The 17,550-nt window shown below is 39.9% G+C and overlaps 1 protein-coding gene across 1 annotated transcript; it reads right to left on the reverse strand.

The window, feature by feature from the left end:
• Positions 1 to 3,964: 3,964 nt before the first annotated feature.
• On the reverse strand, positions 3,965 to 17,270 carry CPOX (coproporphyrinogen oxidase). The gene is made up of 7 exons (XM_003783950.3): positions 16,676 to 17,270; positions 13,718 to 13,861; positions 13,338 to 13,448; positions 12,047 to 12,188; positions 9,788 to 10,006; positions 5,958 to 6,062; positions 3,965 to 5,309 (listed from the first exon to the last, which is right to left on the reverse strand). Exons 1-7 carry the CDS (start codon positions 17,169 to 17,171, stop codon positions 5,222 to 5,224), a joined length of 1,305 nt encoding a protein of 434 aa, XP_003783998.1. The 5' UTR covers positions 17,172 to 17,270; the 3' UTR covers positions 3,965 to 5,221.
• Between the last annotated feature and the right edge of the window lie 280 nt (positions 17,271 to 17,550).

The following is a 17,550-nucleotide window of genomic DNA, read 5'->3' on the forward strand; positions in this document are numbered from 1 at the left end:
GTTATCTAGTCAAGCTATTTGTAAATGCATAAGCATCACTAACTTAAATGTGTTAATTTAGGTTTATTATGAAATTAGAATTTACTGTTTCATTGGGAAAGACTAAATTTTAGAAGGTGGGATGTCAAATACATAACTAGTATTTGTGGTGGGGATAATACATCCCCGGAAATTTCTAAATCGGCTCTTAATGAGATGTATCCTGGGAACTTTTGCCTTCACCAAGAATAAGACAGTCCAACACAGGGCCTGACAGTACGAAGCTTGATACCACAATATATTGCCAAACAGCATTGGAAAACAAAGGTTAACAGGTCATTCATTATGTAATGGGTATCATGAGTAAGACCCACTTTCAGTATTTTGCAATAACTGCAGTGTACATGGAATGCCTGTGAATACAGACTACGTTGAAAGCAATACTGAAATAAAATGTGCTGAAGGGGTAGAAGAGATTGATTCTGAGAGGAGAATTGAACAGGGCATGGAAGGATGGGACAGGGGCAGGAGAGATTCCAAGCAAAGGCCAGAGGGGACATAATTCAGGGAAAGTTCAGAAAAATGGTGAGTGGTGGACACACAGTCTGAGACTGAAGTACGTGGGAGAAACGTAGACAATAAGGCTGAAAAGAGAGGTGGGGGTTGGACTGACTTTAGAATCTTTTCTGGAGAAGGTGCTGCAAATATTCCAGCAGAGTAGTAATAATAAGATTTAGGGGGGAAATTCTGAGGGGAGATAATAGGAAGAGTATTGCAAAAGCTCCAGTAGAAGAGAACACAAGACCAAAGCAGGTGGTGCCAAGGGGGAGGGGGAGCATATCAGGAGAGTTCAAAGGTAGACTCAGCGGAAACTGATTAGGGCAATGAGGGAGGGAAAGAGTCCAACCGGTTTTGTGGTTTTGAGTGTGAAAGGCTATGTGGAGGTTTTGAAAATAACCACAAATTCCTTGACACTCCCATCCTTTGAGAGTTGAAATTCAATTCCTTTCCCCTTGAATCTGAAATTGGACTTCATGACTCACTTGTAACCAAGAGAATGTGGAGGAAGTGAAACCACACACAACAGGCTGGGTTGGAAGACACCATGCTTGTGCTGCCTTGTGCCACGGAATTCACGTCCTGAGCTACCCGTAGGCACTGCAGCCTACAGTTCAAGCTGAGCCCCGCCTGAGTCACCTCGACAGCTACACACAGACATGTGAGTGAAAAACCTGCAGATGATTCCTGGATGTATTGTAAGAACAAGAGACACATGGAAGGAAAAATGATAAAGAAACATTACTTGGCTTTCAAGTCTTGCACTCTTTAGTGTACAGAAGTACTTATTTTAAATACTCAGCTGACTAGGTGGGTAAGCAAAGTAGAGTGATGGATGGAAAGTAATGGTTAGAAATTTGCTCCAGAACATTTACATTTCTCCCCCTTGTCCACCCCTTTTTATCACTAATATGCATGCATAAGAGAGCAAGAGTTAGGTGTTCAAGCTGTTCAGAGGTGCACTCTGCTCTTCTAGTAGATTCAGAATAGCCATCAATAAGAACTTGTATTGTTTTGTTTTGTTTTTGACACAGAGTCTCACTATGTCGCTCTCAGTACAGTGCCCTGGCACCACAGCTCACAGCAACCTCAAACTCTTTGGAGCTTAAGCAATTCTCTTGCCTCAGCCTCCCAAGTAGCTGGGACTACAGGCACCCAATCACAATGCCCGGCTATTTTTTATTTTGTTGTTGTTGTTATCATTGTTGTTTAGCAGGCCCAGGCTGGGTTCAAACCCACCAGCCCTGGTGCATGTGGCCGGCACCCTGACCACTGAGCTATGGGCGCTGAGCCATCAATAAGAATTTGAAAGAGAAATTCACTTTCTGAAGAAGAGTAGAATGATCTATTTTCCAATAGTTATATAATTATTTTCCATACAGAGCCACATCCATAGTACAAACATATGATTATTTAAAGACATGAAAACAGATGAACAATTTTTGAAATTTCATCTTACTCCAGTCCCCAGTAACCTTAAACACAATAGGCTAGCCAATCTATGTAAGTGTCTACTCTTTATTTTTTAAAAGGTAAACAGGTTTAAACATTTTTTTACACTATGCTTATGGTTTTCCCCCACCATCAGCTTTGTTGAAGTACTTTTCACATACACAGAATGTCAAGTTCAATGAGTTTAAATGTATAGTCTAGTAATCACCACTACAATCAAGATACAACATTTCCCCCACCTTAAAATACTGTTTTGTTTCTTTTCACAACCCATTACACATCCCCAGCCCCTGGGAACCACTATCTGCTTTCTGTCATTACAGATTTCACTTTTCTAGACTTTTTACAATGTAGTATTTAAGAAAAACTGTTTGTCCTCTCCTCTCACAGAAATGTAGAAATCATCAACAGGGAAGACTTCTATGAGCAAATGTGTGTGGGTTTTTCCCCCCCACACCAAGCAGTAATTGAATTCAATTGCATTCTAAGGCTACCTTCCTGGAGATGGCATCACGTCTCACCAGAACACCCCCTAACTTCAGGCACCAGTCATAAGTCTGTCCCCCTAGAACTTCTGACCAACCAGTTTGGGGTGGACCAACCAAATTAGGGTTCCTACAACACACTTTGGGTGCAATTAATTTGCTAGAGTCAGTCACACAACTTAGGAAAACTTACATTTAAAAGTTTATTATAAAAGACATTATGAAGGATACAGATGAAGAGATATGTAGAGCAAGGCACAGGAGAAAAGGCACAGAGCTTCCATGCCCTCCCCAGGCCGCAGCCCTAAGGAGCATGTGCAGCTATCTGGAAGCTCTCCAAACCCTGTCCTCTTGGGCCTCTTATGGAGATTTCACTGGATAGGCATAACTGACTGTGGAGAAATGCAAATGAACAAAGAGGATATGATCTAAACCCAGCAAGCCTGTCTGCTCCCTTTCTTGGCCTCTGGACAGCATTCCTTCCTCTAGTATATGGGGCAAGACCTTCTCTGGAATGAGGGTCTTATGACCCACGATCAGATTAGAGGCCTGAGATTCTGTTTCCTGAGGCCTGCTTCTGAGGTCTAAAGTGCCCCAACATTACACATGTATATAAGACTAGGGGTATGGGAGTTATGAGCCAGGAACTGTGGACAAAAACCCAATGTGTGTGTGTGTGTGTCAACTGTGTAACATCACATACAGTCATACTCTTTTACAGTGAGTACTCTTTTATGTCTGGCGTCTTTCACTTGGCATAATGCTTCTGATGTTCATCTGTGTCGCATTTAGCCATATTTGCTCATTTTCATTGCTGAGTTGTGTTTTAATATATGCATACACGATAAATTATTTATCCATTCACTTGCTGCGGGCCGCTTGGGTTGTTTCTTATTTTCAGCTATCAAGTAAAGCTGCTCTAAAAATTGAGTACAAAACTTGTATTTCTCCTGAGTAAAACACCTAGGACTGAGGAACTACAGTGTTAGTACAGTTAACCCTTGAACAGCATGGGTTTGAACTATAAGGGTCCACTCGTACATGGATTTTCTACAATCTCTGCCACCCCTGAAACAGCAAGACCAACCCCTCCTCCTCCTCCTCCTCCTCAGCCTAGTCAGAGTGAAGGTGAGGATGAAGACCTTTACGCTCATCAGCTTCACCTTAACAATATAGTTTCTCTTCCTTATGATTTTCTTAACATTTCATTTTCTCTATCTTACGTTATTGTAAGAATATAGCATACAACATATATACAAAATACGTGTTAATCAACTATGCTATCAGTAAGGCTTCCAGTCAACAGCAGACTATTAGTAGCTAAGTTTTGGGGGAGTCAAAAGTTATACATGGACTTTCAACTGTGCAGGCAGTTAGTGTCTCATGTCTCTAGTCCCCCATGCTGTTTCAGGGTCAACTGTACTAAGAAATATTTGTGTTTTCATGTATCAAGCATCCTGACAAAATGAAAAATACAAATATTTCTTAGATTTATTTCATAATAAAATTTATTGGCAGATCTGTTATAAGACAGTTGAAGAATTCATACATTTTTCAGCCTTTAAAAGAGCCTCACACAACCACATACATTCAACATATTCCAGGATAATGTTTAATGTGTATGATACTATTCCCTACACACTTCAATATATTATGAGTCAAATAAAATAACACAGTCATATTATTATATGAACAAAGAAGTCAAACATTAAGAATCCTATTGTGATTTTCTCCTAAGAACAAAGAACTGTAAAATCTCTAATTCAAAAGAACAATTTTACATAGTCCACTTCACTAAGAAATAACATGTATAAAATGCCTACATGCTTCTAATTTGCTTTAATTAAACAAGAAAATTATTTTGCTTCTCATTTTCCAAATGAGAAAGATTTCCTAAATTCGCAATATTCCTAAGATTGTTCTTAGTCTAAAATTCCATGCAGAAATGTCCGGAATTGGAGACTTTAAATATAGAACCCAGAGATACCTACTTATAAGCTTTCCCATTAAAAGGTGAAGAGAATCCCAACGTTAACCAATCATGATTCCACAAACATCAAAATTACCACGTAGATATCCCTTATTTAAGTAACAGTAATGTTACTTCAGAGTAAATACCTACAGGTAATCACTGAATTATAACACATGTAAACTTTAAGAAAATTTCAAGTGCTCCTAAATACCTACCATTATAAAAATGAATTTCACTTTACAATATTATGTTCTCTAGAGAAAGCTATATAAAGATTATATGAAAGATACTTCAGCAATAAAAAAAGTAAACTTTCACTTTCCAGTTGTGTTACAAAATTACTAAGAAGTCTTGACTTGAATGAAACATTGCCATGACTGACTTTTGTGGTAGAAACTCAAACTTTAAAAAATACATGGAACAAAAATAAGATGAAGAGTTTCCTGGTACATATAATGCTATTTATATTCCCTTATTTCAGTACTTGGAAACTCAATGTCATATTCTGTAAACTGATAATCATATAATATAATTATGAAAAGTATAAACGACCTTTGTATAAGTCAGTGTTGACAATCTGCCACCCCACTGCTCATCATCACCGACAACATGCAAACATTTTACCATCTGACCAAGAGGTAGGATCCAGAGAAGAGAAGACGGCACTGCCAAGGCACAGGTAACTAACTGCCACTCGGTGGCAACAGTCTGGCCAATGGAATGGGGGGCACATACCCTGTGTCCTCCAAACCCCAGTATGACTGCTGTGCCTGCATCAGTGCACCCAGTCCCTTGGGTGGCGCAGAACTTCCAGAATTTCAGCTTCTTTAGAATTCTCTGAGGGTGAATGCATGTACTCCCATCTATATATGTCCAAAATAGAAACAAAATGTGTAATAGTAAAAAATGACACATGTAACTCTTTACTTAAAGAAACGCTAAAATCCTATGGTTTAAAAAAAAAATAAAATGCCTTTGTCTCCACTGTGATTTAGGCGCCTTGTGTCTACTAGACCTCTAAAAAATATTTGCGGCTCAAGAAATTCAGTTTCTTGTTGATTCCTGGGTATAATTATTAATTCTCATTAATTCTTGGGCCATTAATTAATATCCCAAAGCCAAAATATACTTTTAAGATAAACCAGAGTTTCATAAAGTACAGAACCTCAGATGACCCAAGGGCAAATTTTCCTCATTTGTTTAGCTTAGTACTTGTGCATATCTCTTCCCAGAAAAACAAACAGGCAGAGCCCCCAACCCCTTAAATACTGTGACCCAGCTTATCTTCTCTCCCCTCTCTCTTCTATCTGCCCTCACACAGAGAGCTGTCATTCATCCTGTCACCCCTTAAAAAATACAATATGATTGTCCATTAGTTTCTTATAAAATCAGCAAAGTCAAAACCAACAAAGCCTTATGTCAGACACCTGCCATGTTAACACTGATGTTTTGTGGAGGTTTGGGAATTGGGGAGGTGGGAGGACAACCACCGTGATGAGTTATCTCCTTACCGGGCAGTTAGAGGTAAAGACATCAAGATGCTTTCGATCCTGGATCCTGGGGTGAAGAGGCCAAACTTTGTGCCCCGATCATACAGCAGATTAAATTCTACGTACCTGACATAAAGACATTAAATAACATTAAGGGTCAGCTGAGTAAGATTTTTCTAAAGACTAGTCCATAACAAATATTTAAAGGGAGGCTGTCCTCCTCCAACCCCCACTAGCTGGAAGTGGCACAAAGAACACCAGCGTACAACCCACTGAGGTTCCTCCATCTGGACAGGCAGAAATAAAAGGGTATTCTACCCACCAAACAATAGCGTACAGATTCTGCCTCAACAGAGCAGTTTCAAAACAAGAAGGTTGTGTTTTCCCATAAACAAACAGCATGGACACAAAGCTGAGAATGTCAAGGCACAAAAACAATTAAGAAAAAGAAATGGCATCCTTTCTCAGGATAAGCCCTCCTCCTAGTGTGAGCTGTTTCAAAGGCGAGTGTCTCATTTCACTGTCTCTAACTCACAAATACTACCACTAAGACGATGCAAAACTTCTGTAACTGAAAGATCTACTACAGCTAACAGCAATCCATTAAGAATGACTAAGATATTCTAGACATTTCTTAAAGTAGTTAATAGCATGAATAAGCAGTCGTATAATTCAGTCCTCCAGCAGATAAACAGTATTCATAATAAAATGCAGAGTTTTCAGTTACTGTGCTCAGTTTTATTTGTTAAGAAGAACATCCTTAGCAACAATTAAAACTTGGCTCAGGATATTTTAATAGGTCTCTTTTAACTGCCAGAATCATATATGGACCCCATCCAGCTTAAACTTCTATGTCTACTTTTAACATTGTGGAATGTAACAGGGTCTCTTCTCTCTAAATTCAAAGGGATAATTTCTACTACTTAAAAGAATTTCGAATCTAGAATATTAAATTTGAAAATTTTAATACGAAGCTCCCTTTCAGATCTTTTCTCAACTCATTTAGAAACTACTCTCTTGGCCTAAAGTTCTCTCAGATAATCTTGTTTATCTTACTGCTTAGGGTCCTTAAGCCCACCTACGGCAAATTATCCTCTAGAATTCCACCATACTTCCATTTTAAAAAATCACTTTCTTGTGTGAAAACCTGTGAAAAGCCCAAAGCCCTGCAAAAATTTAAATCACTGTATCCACGGATCCTTCTCTAGTTCTCACCATTTATTTATCATTGGTTGACTTTTATTTACTAATATCTATTTAATACCTTCTTGTACCTGATTCAAACGATAGTACAACTGACTATTCTGAACTTTTTTCCTAAGACCACAAAGAAGAATTTCACCTCTCAGCCACTTTTTTCACCTACTATTATCTTTCTGACATGATCTGTAAGGGATGGCTACGATTCCCTAGTTTGTACTGATGTATTTGAAGACCTACTTCAAATCCCCTTGTAATGAGCTCCCTAAGAATTTTCTGGAGGATTGCTGTGCTCCTTTCCACACTTTTCTACATGAGCCTCCCTGCCTCCCACCAGGTGTCCCTTAGATCTGGTCTTTCTGATCCTTTCTACATATTTATCTTCTTTAACACGGCTATAAATTACGATCTTCAACCAATCCTTTCAGCTTGTCTAAGGCCTAAATTTTATCATGTTGCTCCTTCCCAAAACACAATAAACCAAAACAAGTTAATGAAGTTTGAGGCTGGGGGCAGTGGCTGACACCTATAATCTCAACACTCTGGGAGGCTGAGGGGGGTGTACTGCATGAGCTCACAAGTTCAAGACCAGCCTGAGCCAGAGTGAGACCCTGTCTCTAAAAAACAGCTGGGCATTATGGCAGGCGCCTGTAGTCCCAGCCAGTTGGGAGGCTGAGGCAAGAGAATCACGTGAGCCCAGGAGTTGGAGGTTGCTGTGAGCCATGACACCAGAGCACTCTATTGGGGGCAATGAAGTGAGACTCTATCTCAAAAAAAAAAAAAAAAAAAAAAGACTTAAGTTTGAGATGGGATGAGAGAACAGTACCTAGGAGCAAGAGACTAGATGAGGTTGCAAATAAGACACTATAACGTCAAAAGAGAACCAGACTGACTAGTGGACAGTAGACTCATGATTGGAGGGGGTGGGGCAGGGGTAAGTAGAAAAGACAACCATAAAAAAAAAAATAAAACAACTGGTTATGACTGCAGTATACAAAGCTGAAGACAGTGCTGATAACCTCCGGGAAGAGCTGGAGTTATCCTAAGCCCCAGAGTTTGCTGTCATGTTACAGCCCAGAGATAAGGGAGGCAGAAGGAGGCTATCGCTTAAGAATAGTCACATACCATATCATAGAAAATTAATCCAACAGTCCATACTCCTGCCTAACTCGTGACACCAGGCAGGCAGTGAAACACACACATTGGAACTTTCAGAAAGACTTTGCCATCAAATGATGTTAAAAAAAAATTATTCCAATGTCTAAGTTTAAAAGGCTTCACCTAATTAGTATTCACAAAAGCTGCCAGCTTGGCATATAAAATCTTGTGCAAAACTATGACATTTTACTTCCCATAGAGTTTTAAATTGTTCCTTTAGCTAGGACTCCCCCACTAAACTGCAAGAGCCTCTTTTCAGCAAGTCCGTATTATAGCCACCTTGAAAGCCAGGATAGTGCCTGGCTATGGGGGCCCATGACAAATGTCAAGTAAAAGAAGGAAACGTTGGTAAAGATATTTTGAGAAATTATATGGAAACAAATAAACAAAACGTTCCCAAACAGATGCATTGTCTAAAAAATTCTAAAAAGGAAAAAAAAAAAATTCTAAAAAAGAAAACTGAACTCATCTTTCCAAGTTAATGAATGGGGACCAGATGGCTCAGGCAGTCATAAGAAATAGGAACCACCAACATTTATCTCTAGACTTGGAACACTATTTAAGTTGACCTCTCAGGGCAAAAGCTCTATCTCCTTAGTACCCAAAGCTTCCAACACCCAAGAAAGAATTAGTGCAAATGAGAAAATCCATTTTACATACAGGGAGCAGTAGTACCCAGAAAATTAATGCAATGAGAAACTGACATGGGCTAGCAGGCTGAATAATTTGATTATTCAAATTCACAAGTACACCCTGGCTGAAGATGACCTCAGATTGCTCCCCTAGCCCCACATCGGACTCACCAACCTCAGTGCACAGAGCAGGATGGCTGAGGTGAGTACAGCGGTAAAAAGCACAAGTCTGCTTCAACTACTGTCCACATGTGAAGTTTTCTGCTTAGCAGTTACATAATTGTGGGTAAGGGACTTCCAAAACAAGGGCAAGTTTTAACATGTATATGATAATGATTACACCTATCCTGCAGGTTTGTTGAGAAAATCAGATGCAAAATGTCTAACATAGTGGCTGGCACATAGTAACAGCTCCAAAATCAGTAAAATTTATCATTAAGTGTAAGTAATTTTGGTAACTGTTATTTCTATGAAATAACTTCCACGAAATCTTTAAGATAAATGAAAAGAGGTATGATCCAAAATTTCAAAGCAGTAAAAACATTATTTGATGCCCATATCTTGCTATAAAGGTGGAAGGCATTGCTATAAAACGAACTAAAAGAAATCAGCAGGATTAAATTCAGCAAGTACTTACTACATGCCTAAGTCTCTAATGCACAGCTAAATTAAATAAACTTTGCTATTCTTATAATGACATTTTACAAAATATCCTTTAATTCATTTAATATCCACCCAGTTATGAAAATAAACATAACTACCACAAAGCCTCCGCCTAAGACAACACAATACCCACAATTATTACGGCTGCTCTACTTCCCCCAGTTACGCCACGAATCAGTTCTTTCCCTTGCCACTCACCGTCCTCTTCTGAGCTGCTGCCACAGCTTCTCCTGGGGGGTGAATGCGTCATCACAGTGCTTTTTCACCAGGGGAATGTAAGAAGGAACTATAGCCTGGGCACAGCTCTGCACAAAGCAAAACACGTCCTCCTTGGAGGGAGAGTCCAGGTCATCAAAAAAGATACCACCAATGCCCCTACGCTCTCCACGATGGGCTATAAGGAAGTAATCATCACACCTGGAAAAGGCAGTGGGGCCAAGGGATAAAGGGGGGTGGGGAGAGACAAGCAAATCAATGTGAAACTTTCAGGTCACTTTCCTCAACTAATGGCAGCTATGAAAATGAAACTAGGACTTTAGATAAATTTTCTGCAGCTATAACATGTAGAAAATGCCTGTATTCTTATCTGCAAAGCAACCAGGCTATTTAACATAGATTTATCTAAAGGATGTGAAACTCTAAGAACTTCAGAGAAAAGAAAAGTAGAATCCAATATTCATGCTGCATTCTTGAAAAAAGTGATACTGCTGCCCTGAGAAGCAGGAGAACAGGAATCTTCCAAACCAACAGCATCACACAGGGTGCAAACCCAAGCTCTCTTAGTTTTTTATTTGCCAAAAGAAGGTACTTTAAACAATCTCTAAGGTCTCTTTTAGCAATAAAATTTGATGACTCTATAGCATGCATGACTGAGAGAAGGGCCGGTGGAAGTGGACGTTCAGAAGAGTAAGAGTCTTCAAACATATTAAAGCCTACCCTTGTGAGGCAGCACATGAAACTATCAATCTGTTCTGGAGTCTCTTCCCCACCACGTCTATTAGAATAGGTTTCCTAAGAATGCATTTCCTAAATGCTAACTTTGAAGAATAGTTTACATCTTGGAAATAGTTCTTTTGATGATCTCTGTACAATAAGAATTCCTAAATAGAAAAACTAAAAGGTATTTAAAAAGTCACCTTAAACCTTTGAAATAAAGCTTTGAGAGCCAAAAAAAAGGTATTTAAAAAGTTACCTTAAACCTTTGAAATGAAGCTTTGAGAGCCAAAAAAAAACAAAACAAAACAAAAAAACGGCAGGAGTTACAAATCCCTAGAGCTAATGCATTGGTATAACTCAACTCAATTGTGACTTGTTGGCTCTCCTTTATTCGCACATTTTATTAACATAATTTAAAAAGTATATCCTGAGCAAGGGTGTAAAGTCAGCTTTTCATACAAATCATATTATTTCAAAATCTCTCTTTGCACAATTACAATGTTAAGATATTTACTAAGCACTCACATTAAAAACTGCTTTTTCACTAATCTGTATCCTATTTTATTAATACTGTTTAGATAAAGTCATCTCAGTAACAACTATCAGAAGAAACCCCCAAAAAAGCCTGTCTACCCCAGCATCCTCCTAGAAGAATGATGAGTTCTGGGAGAGAAAAGAAAACCTGTACCTCCATGGCTGTGCAGTTTTCACAGATAATACTAAATCAAGAAAAGAATATTCAAATGTTTTATCTTTTCTGTGGATTTTAAAGCTGAACTCCATGTTCTTGCATAAATGATATTAACATCCCAAAATTACTGGCTCTAAAATAAAACAAAAAGATAAAATTCCCTTCTGTTCTTCCTTTTTCAAGAATGCTAATTAACTCTGAGCAGAATTCAGTTCTTACTCAGAACTCTAAGCAGAACTCAGTCCTTACTCTTACTCCAAACACTTCATGCTGAGACTCCACTGGACATCTAACAAATACTCCGAGTCTCTTACAGCTTTGTTTTTCTATTCTTTATCATTAGAGTTTCTTTAACAACCTTTCCAATTCCATTCTTCTCCTTGTCCAGTGTCCCTGGGTACATGCTGTCTCTAGTGGTTCTCCAGCCTTTCCTGTGCCCTCACACATTCCCAAGTCAACATCAGGACAGTAATTCTCATCTATGTGAGAATTTAACATCATACTCTAGGATTAAAAATCCTGATTCTCAGACACAGACCATCTGATGATTCATACATATTCTACCATTCTAAATCATTTGGGTCAAAAAAAAGATGCTACTACTCAAAACATATTACAGAAATCCAAGTATTCCTAAGTGAATAATTTATTAAAACTACTTAAAACTGGTATTCCACTTCTTCCGGTGAGCAAAGTAAGAAAACAACTCAATCTTTATAAAGATTGAAATACCTGAAGAAGATATTTAGTGACGCAATAGTTACCTTTGAGACATACAGAAGGAATGGAATATAACTTGTAGTCATGAAAAGTTTAATACCTTTACCTACCATTTTTTAAATTTGGGATAGAGATCTGGACCATGCTGGTCACAAGCCTCCTTTAGAGTTCTGTGAAAATGGACAGCGTCCTCTTGGTTCAAGTACGTTGGAGTGAGGTCACATCCACCACCAAACCACCACTGCTTGTTACCTACCAAGTCAAGACATGGGATTCTGATGCCGACTTTGAGATTCAGCATACTGCTGATTACATAAGCTAACTTAAGACAGAAGCTTAATTTATTAAGCATATAATTAATGGGTAACAATCAAAAACATTTAACTGTTGAATACATCAGTGAAGACCAGTAAGGTCAAGGCGGAAAAGAAGACACAAAAGCAGAAAGAGAAGAAAGTAGGAAATTAAAAAGTAAGAGAGTAGAACCAGCCAAGGAAATAATACTTAGGCCAGTAAATGGTAAAACATTACATGTGTGGATCAGAGAATGGATCGCAATTCTGGTTGTATATTAGAATCACATGAAGAGCTTAAACATACCTCTACTAAATCACAGTTTAAAAAAAGAAAACACATCTCTGGCTCAGGCACATATAGTTTATAAAATCCTCCCAGAATATTCTCACACACCCTATATTAAGAACTACTGCCACCCTTACTCTTTCTCTTAGAAAATGTAAAAAAAAAAGAAAAAAAAATAGCTGAGAGAAGCAACTTATCATTTGAAAATAACTACTGTATATACATATATCACATTAAAAGGATGAACCAAAGTAAATAGCTTCAAAATGAAGAGTTAAAGCAGTGACTTTAAACGCCCTCACCTGCAGACATCTAGAGGCGTGAGCGTGGCACTGCACACTTTCTTTTCTTTCTAGATGGCTTTGCTGATGGGCAACATAGGCTGGAACTATGTGCACATGAGTCCTGATCAACTTCATTCCATTTTAAACCCACTGCCAATGAGCTGGTGACTAACAGAACTATGGGTGTGTTAAATATTTACCAAAACCAAGTTCTCAAATTCAACTTCATCTTATACATAAGGTCTACCTTCAGACATAATGAATCTAAATCTGCAAAGAACCCTGAAAGTCAGGTCCACAAAATCATTCCTTCTGTGCTGGAGGAAATATGGGAAGGTCAGAGTCAACACCATTCTCACTCTTCATGTCTAGTGTATAATCCGTAATACCTGCTCAAGAATAAGCCTTCGTATGTCTCCTGAAAAACTAGGTAAGACTAGTTATTCTTTCTCACTTTTATATGTTATTCCCTCTTATCTGTTATACAATACACATTTTTCCCAATAATACTTTGCATAGCTCCTGAGACCCTTACCATCTGCTTCTTCTACTTCAAAGTATCTGTAGTTGAAATGGACAGTAGGAGCATGAGGATTCTTGGGGTGGATAACAGAGCTCACGCCCATGGCATAAAACGGCAATTTACCTGCAAAGTAAAATACAGAGTGAGTTGCACTCAAGAACTTGGCTTAATACCAATTAACTCTAATGTGATTTCTGAATGGATTTTCAAAAGCTGCTTTTCAATTTCTCTCTTAAAATACAATTTTTTAAAAAGTACGTGTGAACACACTTTTCTGGTATATGCATATGAAATGGCCTTTTCCAGAAGCAATATTTATTTTATAAATAAAACTTGTGGGGAAAATAAAATTTCCTGGGACCATTAAAGGCTGTCAACATCGTGCAATTTACCATCTTTAGTCTTCAGAATTTTTCCTCGGCTTCTCATTTGTTTTGCTGCTTCCTCAGAAAGATTTCCATGAACGACAGAAATGCTCACCCCAGCCTTTTCAAAAACACGTCCATCTTGAAGTACACAGCTGATGCCACCACCTCCTGTTTATAGAAGTGCAAAATAAGGAGAATAGTTACACAGGAATGTAAGAGTAAATGCAAAATTTAAAAAAAAAAAAACACTTTTATTAAGTGCTTATTTTCTGCCTCTATTTCCCAAATCTTCTGTAATAGTTGTATGTTTGTAATGTTTATGTACAATAAAATTAGGTAATTAGTTTAGCTTTATGACATAATTTACCGTAACTGGGCAAAGAATGAACCTTGTCATATCACTAAGCTGAAGATTTCTTCCACATTCTTATGTCATTATCTAAAGTAAACCACTAGAAAAAACTTTAAGAACTATCATATGACCCAGAAATGTCACTGCTGGGTTTATCCAAAGGAAGAGAAATCAGAATATCAACAAGATATCTGCACCCCCATGTTCACTGCAGCACTGTTCACCATCGCCAAGATAGGGAATCAATCTACGTGTTCATCAACACCTAAGTTGATAAAGAACTTGTGGCACATATATACAAAGGGACTATTACATAGCCACAAAATGAATGAAATCCTGCCATTGGCAACAACATGGGTGGAACTGGAGAACATCATGTTTAGTGAAATAAGCCAAGCACAGAGAAATAAATCTCACATATTCTCACTTATATGTGGAAGCTAAATATTGAAAACGGTTGATATCATGCAGACAGAAGGGTGGTCACCAGGGAAAGAAAAGGAGAGTGGGGAAGGGGTGATAAAGTGGGAATGGTTAATGGGTGCAAAAATATAACTAGATAGAATGAACAATATTTAACAGCACAACAAAGCAACTGTAATCAACAATAAGTTAGGGAATACTTTCAAAAACTACAAGAATATAATTAGAATGTTCCTAAGAAAAAGAAATGATAAATGCCTGAGGTGATGGCTATCTCAATTACCCTCATTTGATTAATCTACATTGTATGCCTGTATCAAAACATCACGTGTCCCCTAAAAAGATACACAACTGTTATCTACCCATAATTTAAAATAAAAACAACTTTTAAGGTAAAAAACAAAATAAATTACTGGAATATTCTCCCTTCAAATATCACTGTTAAGAATGGCATCCATCAATTACAACAAGAGAAAGCTAAAGTTTCAAGGAATGGGTATATTTGAACAGTGTTCTATTATTACTGAATTTAAAAGCTCCAACTAGGCCAGGCGCAGTGACTCATGCTTATAATCCTAGCCCTCTAGGAGGCTGAAGTGGGTGGACTGTCTGAGCTAACAGGTTCAAGACCAGCCTGAGCCAGAGCAAGACTCATCTCTAAAAATAGCCAGGAATTGTAGCAGGGGCCTGAAGACCCAGCTCCTAGGGAGTCTGAGGCAAGAGCATCACTTGAGTCCAACAGTTTGAGGATGCTGTGAGCTATAACACCATGGCACTCTACCAAGAGTGACAAAGTAAGACTCGGCCTCAAAAAAAAGAAAAAGCAATTTATTTCAAAAAAAATTTTCAAGGTGTGCTGCTTGCCTTTTAATTTTACTTACAGGCAATTAAAAAAGAGTGGGTACTCAAACTCTTCAGGGATTCAGTACCTTAAACTTGAAAGTGAGACATGCATCAATATTTATATGAGTCTTACTAGTTTCTGTTTTCATTTTTAAAGACACTAGGGTCACTGCAAGGACATGGTTTCATGAAGGTTCATGTTTGGCTTATTTTATTTTTAGTTACTTTTATAGCTAGATAGGACACAAAGTGATCTGGGATAGCCCTTGTATATTCCAAACGAGAAAACTGACCTAAGTCCAGAAAGGCAAAACACCTTATCAGGGATCACACAGCTGGCTAATGGCTGAAACAATATGTCCAATGCTGTCTGTTGCAGACAACATTCTTAGCACTTTACATACTCATCTCACTTAATCTTCAAACTACATATATATATACATATATATGTACACACACACATATATATATTATTTTTCATCTCATAGATTAAAAATGAGACAACAAAAAAGTTACTTTCAAAGGTCAAACAAGCAGTCTAGTCCTGAAAGTTGTGTCCTAGTTCATCAATCTTCACTTGAAAACGATGCAAAATGGAAAACACTATGAAAATCAGATTGAACTTCATTTAATATAGACGTGGCACCACAGCTCAGAATCTGCTAGGGGAGAAATTGCTGTTTTATTCCTACCTAGGAGTAGTCAGGAATCTTTCATGTTTATGATCAAGATATGAGGCTTCACTATGGAGACAACATGGTCATGAATATGACTCTACAAGAACTCGGTTTTGATACTGAAGTATTTTGGCATTGAAAGAAAAGATTTTCTAGCAGGAAATCTAATGGGTGCATTTGGTAGAGCTACTGATAAACCAAATACTTTTCATGCAACAGAAGAAAAGAAGTGGGGAGATTGGGATACAATGAGACCCTCAGCTGGAGAGGAGGCCTCTGGCCGACACTTAGTAGCAGAAATTGAGTTCCTTTTTTTATCTCCCAAGGAGGAAAAAGGGCAAATGCACCCAGAGAAGCATATGAAATCTGTTTAATAATCCACTGAAATCTGTGTTTCGTAATAAACTTTGGACATCCAAGTTTGTTGGTTGCAAATACCCTTTAAGATCTCTACGAAAAATGCCATTATGGAATTCCAAGGACTGCGCGAGGCCCAGTACTAGAGTGTCAACAAATCTGGGTCCACATCTGCAAGCAGAGGGCTAAGGACTCTTTCTCAGTATCAATCTTGTTGATGTTGTCCCCTTTGTGGGTTCCCCTTACCTGCCCCTATTCCACATTGTGAGCTATGTTCTGCCCAACATTCCCCCCTTATCTCCATCTCCCTCAACGGACCGACCTCCTTACCTTCCTTCCTCTCCCACCGGTCCACAGTGAAGGTGGCCTCCCCATCTACCTGTGCCAGCGCCTGGCACACCTGGGCCTGAGTCTCCAGAATCAGGAGCTCCATCCTAGTCTTCATGTCACCCGGCCTCCTTCGCAGCTCGCCCAGATCAGTCACTGGCGCTGCCATGAAGAAGCTGCAGCGGCGGGCCAGCTCGTCCTCCTCCTCGGGTTTCCCCTGCGAAAGACTCCGAGTTCCGGAGCTCTTGGCCACCATCTCCGCCCGCTGCATGTGCCCGAAAGTGGCGGCGGCCAGCCCGGCCAACCCAGCCAGTGCTGCGGCCAGCCCGGTGCCCAGCCAGTAGCCGCCTCTCGCCCTCTGCTCGGTGCCAGCCGTGCCAGGCGGCCGGCAGATGTGCCTGGCCGCGCAGCGCTGGGACCAAGCACGCTGCCCTCCGCAGCCGCCCCACGCCGCGCGCCAGCACGGGCCTGCGCTCAGCCTGCCCAGGTGTAAAGCCATGCTCCCGGCTCCCGCGCTGTCAAGCTGGGCAGCGCCCTGCCTCTGATGCCCCTGGCGGCCTCCGGCGCCCCGCAGCCGCACCTGCAGGAAGAACCTTCGTCGCAGAGGCGCAGCTGCCGAGACCGCCCGGGGGCGCGCGGGGCATGCTGGGAGCCGTAGTCCCGCTCCTATCGCCGCCCGCAGCGGCCGCGCGCTGGGCGGGAGACGAGAAGCCGCCGGGCCCAGGAGGGCGGGCCCGATGGCGGGCAGGCTGGGCCAGGAGCTGGCCAGAGGGCGTTGGGTGCAAAGGCAGAGATAAGAGACGCTTTCTTGTCACGTACAACCCAGGGTCTGCGGTTGGCTCAGCCAAGGGAAAAGACAAAGGACGTGTGGGAGGCTG

The sequence above is a fragment of the Otolemur garnettii genome, unplaced genomic scaffold (assembly GCF_000181295.1).
Source record: "Otolemur garnettii isolate 467f Iridium unplaced genomic scaffold, OtoGar3 scaffold00009, whole genome shotgun sequence".
In the NCBI taxonomy this organism is placed as follows: domain Eukaryota; kingdom Metazoa; phylum Chordata; class Mammalia; order Primates; family Galagidae; genus Otolemur; species Otolemur garnettii.